Genomic DNA, 8,942 nt, shown 5'->3' on the forward strand with positions numbered 1-8,942 from the left:
CCCATTCAGGTACTTGTCTATCAAATGTGCAAACATGACGAAATGGCTCGAGCAGACAGTTTGGTTAGCAAGGAGCAGATGGGCTGCAAGGCCTGCTTATGTGCTGTATAACTCAATGACTTATGTTTCTCACTTTGACTTGGTATTCTCCCACAGTAGTTTATATGAGATGGGGACTTGCTCGAGCAGACAGTTTGGTTAGCAAGGAGAAGTTGGGGTGAATGGCCTGTTTATGTGCTGTATAACTCAATGACTGATGTTCCTCACCTTGAGTTGGCGTTCTCCCAAAGTATTTTGTATGAGATGGAGATCTCCTACTTGCTGAGCTTGTGGCTGCCAAAGCTCAGATGTCCTGTGCAGCCTTTGCTAGTGTCACATTTCAAGAGGAATGGGGAGCTGGAGCTTTTGGAAAATATTTGCCTATTCTCCCTCCCTTCCCACTCTCACTGACCCCACTTCAAACTTTGGCTAAACCCAAGAGGTTCTGCAGATGCTGGATATCTTGAGCAATGCACACAAAATGTCAGAGGAACTTGTTGGAGTCAGGCAGCATCAATGAAGGCAGATAAACAGTCTACACTTGGGCTGAGACTCCTCATCAGGACTGGAAAGGAAGGGGGACATGTCAGAATAAGAATGTGGGCTGGTGGGGGAGGGTGAAGAGGAAGGAGTACCAGCTAGAAGGTGATAGGTGAAGCCAGGTGAGGGAGAAGGTGGGAAGGGATAGGTGGAAGAGGTAAGATTGAAGAAGGAATCTGATAGGAGTGGACCATTGACCATTGGAGAAAGGGAAGCAGGAGGGGGCACCAGAGAGAGGTGATGAGCAGGTATTGAGAACAGGTAAGAGGGGAGCCAGTGAATAGAAAAAGAGAAGGGAGGGGGAGAAATTACTGGATTTGGGAGAAATTGATGTTCATGCCATCAGATTGAAAACTACCCAGGTTGGAGGAGGTGTTTCTCCTCCAACCTGAGTTTGGCCTCATTGTGGCAGTACAGGAGGCCATGGACTGGCATGTCAGAATGGAAATAGGAAGTTGAATTGTAATGCGTAATCTCTGGGAGATACTGTCTTTACTGCCACAACACCTCATATTCCTCCAGCATTTTATGACATATTGGCTACATATTACCCAGCCTGATTTTTAAAGTGTGCTCAGCCAATAACCCAGTTGCATTTCAGTGTATTTGAGTAAAAAACGGGGTTGGTTAATGCGGAAGTTGAAAGTGCCAAAGTGCTGACCTAATAACTTGAATCACAAGGTCAGAATAGAAAAATTTCTGCCATTAAAGGGTGTTTCTGGCATGTCCAGAATTTATCATGTATTGTCCTCACTGTCTGGCTTGCTGGGTCTTTGCAAGAGCAAACACATTGCTGAGATCTGGCTATGTGTAAGGATGGTAGGTCAGCAAGGATGACACTGCGTTGTGTTTTCTTGATAATCTGGTATTTATATGGTCAACACACATTCTAACCGGTCGTATCACTGCCTGGTACTGAGGGGCCACTGCACAGGACCAGAAAAAGCTGCAGAAAGTTGTCAACTCAGCCAGCTACATTATGGGCACTGGACTCCCCAGCATCAAGGGCATCTTCAAAAGGAGATGCCCCAGAAAGGCGGCATCCATCATTAAGGACCCCTATCACCTAGGACATGCTGTCTTCTCATTGCTACCATCAAGAGGAGGTACAGGAACCTGAAGATGCATGCTGAATGTTTCCGGGACAGCTTCTTCCTTTGTGCCATCAGACTTCTGAATGAACAATGAACCCATGTACGCTATCACACTATTTTTGTTTTTCTCTTTTTGCACTTTTATTTATTTTATATATTGTAATTTATAGTTTTTATTGAAATGTACTGCAACGTACTTCTGCAAAACAACAAATTTCATGATATATGCCATTGATATTAAACCTGATTCTGATTCAACTTCTTATTTTCTATTTAATATTTAACTATTTAAATTCCCCTGCAATTGAATTTGCTTTTGGTGCCAAACAGGATCTTTCTTGCTTTGGGTCCAATCCATGTTTATTTTGTTATACTTAATCCATTGGACAATTAAAATAGACGAGTAGGATTAAGCCATTTGGCCCATTGAGTCTGTTCATTATTTTACATAGAACCTAGAACAGTACAGCACAGGAGAGGCCCTTCAGCCCATGACATTGTGCCAAACCAGTTAAAAAGAATCCACGTTAATACTCATTTTTGAGACTCAACACTTCCTCCTCCTTGACCTCTAAATGCCCTAACATATTAATGCACTGATCTCCTGATCCTCCATGTCCTTTTCCTTGGTAAATACTGGAGTAAGATACTTATTATGGACCTCACTCACATTCTCCACATCCAAGCAAATGTTTCCCCTTTTTTATCCTAGTTATCCTCTTGCTCTTGATATATGTATAGAATGCCTTTCAATCCCGTTCTCCTGCACCTTCTTCCTGTAACCCTTAACCCTCTTACTAGTCAAGAACCTATCGATTCCTGCCTTAATTATACCCAATGACCAGGCTTCCACAGCTGTCCTGTGGCAATGGTTTCTTCAGATTCATCCCTCCTCACCCCTTTGGCTGAAGAAATTCCTCTGGGGGTGGGTGGCCTGGTAGTGTAGTGGTTATCGGAACACTTTACAGTATCAGTGACCAAGGTTCAATCTCCCCCGCTGCTTATAAGGAGTCCAAGTGAGCAGGTGGGTTTCCGAGTGCTCCAGTTTCCTTCCAGGATCTAAAGATGTACCAATTGGTAGGTTAATTCGTCATTGTAAATTGTGTCGTCATTAGGCTAGGATTAAATCCGGGGTTAGCGGGACAGCGCAGCTCATAAGGTCTTCTCTGTGCTGTATTTCAATAAATAAATATCAGTTTTGAAGTGGCGCCCTTGGATCCTAGAGTCTCCTGATAATGGAAACATCTACTCTACCCAGGTCTTTTGTATTTGATAGGTTTCAATGAGATTACATGCATCACCACATCATTCTGAATGCCACCAAGTACAGCCTCAGTGCTATCAAATGTACCTCACATATGAAGCCTTCATTTCTGGGATCATTCTTGCAAACGTCCTCTGCACCCTTCCCAGGCCCAGCACATCCTTCCCTCGATATGAGACCAAAATAAAGGCCATCATTATTTAGATACAGTCAAACTGCAGACTCACTGGACTGGAAGGGCCTGTTGCTATGCCGTTTTTTTTTAAATAAAAACTATGCTGTTGATATTTTCCCCCACACAGACTGGCAGGCACCTAGAATATTTTAGATCCAGGCAATGAATGGGGTGTTTCTAGAGCCAGGCCACACTGGAGCTGCGTGTAGCTGGGTGAAAGTGAGCAACTTGTATCACACGTTGCAAGTCTGTGAGCTACTTGCTGCCCTTGTTCACTATATGGGTATCCAAAGTAAACTGCTATAGAAACAATGGAGTTGGCACACTAACGTCTTATTTCATTTTAGGTCAGTTGGCAAAGATAAAAAGTCGGTTCAGGCTTCGATCAGAAGAAATAAGGAGACTAACACAGTGCTAGGCAGGCTCAACAGTGAATTACAGCAACAACTGAAGGTAAGCTCTGTCTGCCTTCAGATCATTTCCCAATCGGTGATGCTACCAAAGGCCAACAGTGCAACAGAGATCATCCCATCAGTTTGGCACTTTAAAGAGTTTAGTAACCAAACAATTTGTTACAAAGACTGCAGGACTATTTTATTAGTTTAGTCAATCTATTGCATGCTTCCTCACATATGTGCCTTAGTGGAATGCAGAAATCTGGGGGTTGACACACCATATAATAAGCATGTCATTTCTATGGTTTGAAAAATATAACCATTAACTTATTTTGCGGAATTAACCCTTAAAGGTGTGACACATACATGTCATCAAAGTTCAGAGTAAATATATTATTAAAGTGTGTGTGTGTGTGTGTGTATCTACACACACATTCCCCCCTCCCCCCCAAAGATTCATTTTCTTGCAGGTGTTCACAGTAAATAGAAGAAATACAATAGAATCAAAAACCACACAAAATAGGATGGACAATGTGCAAAATACAAAAAACCTGCAAATACAAAAAGAACAAAATAAATAACAAGTAAGCAATAAATGTTGAGAATATAAGTTGGAGAATCCTTAAAAGTAGGTCTGTTGGTTGTGGAACCAGTTCAGTGTTGGAGTCATGAAATTACATTTAATATTTTAACCCCCACCATCACCAACACATTTGTTCAGCTTGCATTCATGTAATCATAGCAGTCAGTTAATATATCCACAGCTCAAAAGTGACATTAAATGCTAAACACAAGATTCTGTAGATGTTGGAAATTCAGAACAGCACACAGAAAAATGCTGTATTAACTTAGCAAGTTAGATGACATCTCTGGTGAGGAAAATAAACAGTCAACCTGATCCTGGTTTAGTCCCCTCCATGGATAGTGCTGAGCTCCTCCAGCACCTTGTGTGTCTTAACATTAAATGATGATTTGGTCAAAAGCTCTGCAGTTAGTCATTAATGTCAAGTGATTCAAAGGGCAATTGGTATCAGTTTTGGGAAATTGGGAGAAAATGTAGAAAATTAATACCTTCTGCTTCAGACTGAAAGACATTCAGTTCTGTTTGGCAGAATTCAACCCAAGTTCAAAAGAAAGCTTGGCTGCAAGAAAAGTACTCTGTAAACCACAAAAAGGGAGAAATGCCATTGGATTTCTAGGCTGTATCTCTAAACCTGTCTAAAAATATATAAGACAATTTACAATTCATATTCTGGAAGGCCCTATTTTCAGAATCTCAATATCTGACTTTCAAATTTTTTAGAATAATTTAAAACTGGTTAAACACTACAGAATCTGTTCCAAGGTATAGGCTGTAATCAGGAGAAAATACGCAGATGCTGGAATTCCAGCAACACACACAAAATGCTGGAGAAACTCAGCAGGCCAGGAAGCATCTATGGAAAACTGTACAATCAACATTTTGGGCTGAGACCCTTCATCAGGATTGGAGAGAAAAAGATGAGTCAAAGTAAGAAGGTGGAGGGAGGGGAGGAAGAAACATGAGGTGATAGGTGAAACTGGGGGTCGGGGTGAAGTAAAGAGCTGGGAAGTTGGTGAAAAGAGATAGAGGGCTGGAAAAAGGAGGAAATCTGATAGGAGAGGACAGAAGGCCATGGAAGAAAGAAAAAGGGAAGGAGCACTGTACCTCCTTATCTCCTTACCAGCCCATCACCTCCCTCTGATGCTCCTCCCCTTATTTCTTCCATGGCCTTCTGTCCTCTTTCCACTCCTCCAGCCCTATATCTCTTTCACAAATTGACTTCCCACCCAGTTCCTTTCTCTCCAAACCTGATGAAGGTTCTTGGCCCAAAGTGTCGACAGTACACTTTTCCATAGATGCTGCCTGGCCTGCTGAGTTCTTCCAGCATTTTGTGTGTGTGTGGCTTGGATTTCCAGCTTCCCCATATTTTCTCTTGTTTGTAACTGGAATCTATACCTTGGAACAGATTCTGTAGTGGTACTACATTTAAAAACCAGACTCCTAAACCAGCAGGAAATAACTTCACTCACCTCAACACTGAACTAAATCCACCAGGCCTCACAGCTCATGTTCTCAGTATTATTTATTTACTTCTCATTATTTATTCAATTTGCATGTAGATTGTCAGTCTTTGTTTATGTATAGTTTTTAATAAATTATATTTTATTTCTTTAATTTCCCATAAATTCTACTGAATCTCAAGGTCAGTATATGGTGACGTATACTTACGTTGATAGTAAATTTCCTTTGACTTTTACTCAGACTCTCACAATGTTACCTTTTAATTATCTAGGATTCACTTGCAAAGTGGAGTCTGTGAGTTAAGCTCCGATTCAGAGATTTGAGTGTGTTTTAAGTTGTGCTTTGGGGTGAGTTATGGGTTGTTTGCAAGATCAAGGGCAAGAGCATCCTAAGGGAAAATATGAGTGCATTTAACCAAGACTTGTTTCCTTTCTCTTGTCTTCCTGCCAACTGGCTTGCAGGATGTGCTTGAGGAGAGAATCTCTCTGGAGGTACAACTGGAGCAGCTACGACCATTCTCACACTTGTAACACAGGAACTTCCCTGGCCGTGTGGACGAAACGGAAAGGTCATGTTTGGTGCCGATGTGCCACTGGATCCTAACTACTCCTGCAGGCAGCTTTCCCTCTGCCCGGCTTCATGGGTCTACTATGCAGTGATAGTTTTCCATGGTTCATTTCATAGAGCTGCTCACTTGGAATGTGGGTGTCATTTGTTTGAAAAGAGGGAGAAGGAAGATGAGGGGGCTGTAAAGATGGTAAATATTCAGCTCCTGGGGGTGAGGTATAGAGGCAAGTAAAATAGTTTTGGATTCTACAGAGCAGTTAAATACAATTCCCCTACCCATCTTTCCCATCCCACTTGCCCTCAGATTGGTCATCAATTCGGCCAAGAGAAATGGCTTGCCAATAAGAATTTTTTAAGTAAGTTAAGTCTGCCGGTTGAATCCTTGAATCACCCTGGTTGAAGGAGGAAAGCTGCCAGAGTGTTTCAGCGTTTGAAGCTCAGTCAAGTGGTTTATAATTACTTTGGTAAAATAGTGAGACGTGATGGAAGAGCTACAGTATGCTAGAGTGGATATATATTTCCCTGTATCAGTGTTGGAAGGAGTGTCTCAGTGCTTCTCTGCTACTCCTGAACTGTGTAGCTTTCCTTTTGGGTGAGGCTGCTTTCTGTTTGTGCAGCTTCAGTTAAAAAGGGGCTTCCTTTCTGGCCATTCAAAAAAACTTCTGTAAATGTTTCTGATCGCATTACTACAGCAGAACACTAAAGATTGTCTCTAACCATTTGGAGCGACCTTGGGTGGTGTTGTAGGGGTTTGGTTGGAGATAAGTAATGAAATATTTTGCACTACTGAGTATGAGTGTATTCATGCATTGCTAATTAGGGTTCAAAACCACTTTTAAATTGGATGGTGTAAAGCATAATATATGTCTGGAGTCAGGGTGAGAATGTAGATACCACCACTAAAGATTTTTTTGAAATATAAATTTAAGCTAGTGAATTGTGAAGGACCACCAGCCAGTTTATTGATGCCAAAGCAGTCAGTCTGTTTGAGCATGTCAAGAAGTTTGTGGTGAGCTGAGCTGACTTTTGTTTTAATACTGAGTGCACTGGACTCGTTAATAAAGCTGCCGTGTGGCCATACCCCGTTTGTTCTGTTGTAAACATTCACATGGGGAAATAACTGTGGCATATACCACAAATGTGGGTATGGACTTGGGGGGTTTGTGTGTGTGTGTGAGTGTGTATACACAAACACCATTTACTTGGAGCAAATCAGTGTGCAGTCCATGTGAGTAGTGCATTAAACAGGTGAATCTATACTCTGCCCTCCAGCCTCCACACTCACTGCAAGTGACAGTGTGTCGGACTTGTTGAGATCATTGTGACTTAGGGAAGAAAACGTTACTGTTTGTATGTAAGTTACTGGTTTGCATTTCTGTGATTTCTCACAGCACGACTCTGTCTGAATGCTAATGACCAGCTTCTACTCATTGCATTTTCATTCCACCCACAGAGCATTCAGACTACTAATAAATATTGTCTACCACCTCTCTGATACAGCTATACTCTTCAAATCTAATACTCAGAAATTAATTGAAGATTGTACAGAACTAGAGAATTTTTCTTTAAATTATTATGCAAGGAGCAAGATTTTATAATTGTTTGCCTTCATTGTTCAGTATTCTAAGGATTAGTGTGATTGCAGTTTCTTATCTCTATGTTTTTTTTAAAGAGAGGAAGATTCCTTTCAGTTTGGGACTATTTTTGATTTCTGCAACTTCAAGCCTTACTGTTCAGGCTTTATAGTTTGATGGATGGGGATGTCCATACAGACAGGGAGAAGGGAGGGTGCTTTCCATTTTCATCCAACGAGAGCCACCTTGCTATTCAGGTCAATGTACTGTATAGGAGTATGATGTAAATTGTATGATAAACACTTTTGGATTTTGTATGTAAATTTACATTAAAGTGCTGACTAACAGCAAATCTATTTAATTGCTTATTTTGGCTCTGGGGTCTTAGGTGTTAAAATGCATGGATGTATCTTGGCAGAGCAAAGTAGCAACTGTGATTTTTACACAAATAAAACAGCACAATATTTTATCTGACACCTGCTCTATTCACCATTTGTTTACTGTTTCCTCAAATTCAGATCCCAAATAGAATTTCTAATAATTGTGATATTGATGAATGATGCCTGTATTTGAAATCCTGGAATTTGCATTTTTTTAAAAATATTACTGCAGCCCTTATTGTGTGAAGTTGGGAGTCTACCACACAACTCGTTCATCTTTTGTCAGAAACAAGCTCAAAGATTAGCTGCATTTGCCAGTTGCATGGAAGCTGACAATGATATGTGTCATTTGCATCAAGTCAAATCAGTGAGCACTGTGCTGGGGCCAGCACACTAGTGTCACAATTCTGCCTGTGCCAACTTGGCATGCCCCCAACTTACCCTAACCCTTATCTTTGGAATGTGGGAGGAAACTGAAGCATGTAGAGGAAACCCACACAGTCACGGGAAGAACATACAAACTACAGTGGCAGGAATTGTACCCTGATCATGCAACTAAAGCTCTAGTTCCATGTTGGAGAAGTGCATTTGGCTCACTGTCCTGTTCCTTAAATCCTGCAACTCTTATGAGAATAGGTTGAGTGAACTCGGCCTTTTCTCCTTGGGACGACAGAGGATGAGAGGTAACTTGATAGAGGTGTACAAGATGATGAGAGGCATTGATCATGTGGATAGTCAGAGGCTTTTCCCCAGGGCTGAAATGGCTAGCACAAGAGGGCATAGTTTTAAGGTGCTGGGGAGTAGGTATAGAGGAGATGTCAGCGGTAAGTTTTTTACGCAGAGTGGTGAGTGTGTGGAATGGGGTGGCGG

At 41.5% G+C, this 8,942-nt stretch overlaps 1 protein-coding gene across 10 annotated transcripts in view; it reads left to right on the plus strand.

Annotated features, from left to right (window-relative positions):
• The window catches only part of reps1 (RALBP1 associated Eps domain containing 1), a 111,439-nt gene extending 103,273 nt beyond the window's left edge, over window positions 1-8,166 (plus strand). For all 10 annotated transcript variants that reach the window (XM_072265793.1, XM_072265783.1, XM_072265785.1 and 7 more), the window contains 2 exons: window positions 3,460-3,565; window positions 6,013-8,166. In XM_072265793.1, coding sequence (XP_072121894.1) covers window positions 3,460-3,565; window positions 6,013-6,081 — 175 coding nt within the window. In that variant the 3' untranslated portion in view covers window positions 6,082-8,166. The remainder of the gene's footprint in view (window positions 1-3,459; window positions 3,566-6,012) is intronic.
• Window positions 8,167-8,942: the final 776 nt, after the last annotated feature.

Source organism: Mobula birostris, chromosome 8 (genome assembly GCF_030028105.1).
Source record: "Mobula birostris isolate sMobBir1 chromosome 8, sMobBir1.hap1, whole genome shotgun sequence".
NCBI classification, from domain to species: Eukaryota; Metazoa; Chordata; class Chondrichthyes; order Myliobatiformes; family Myliobatidae; genus Mobula; species Mobula birostris.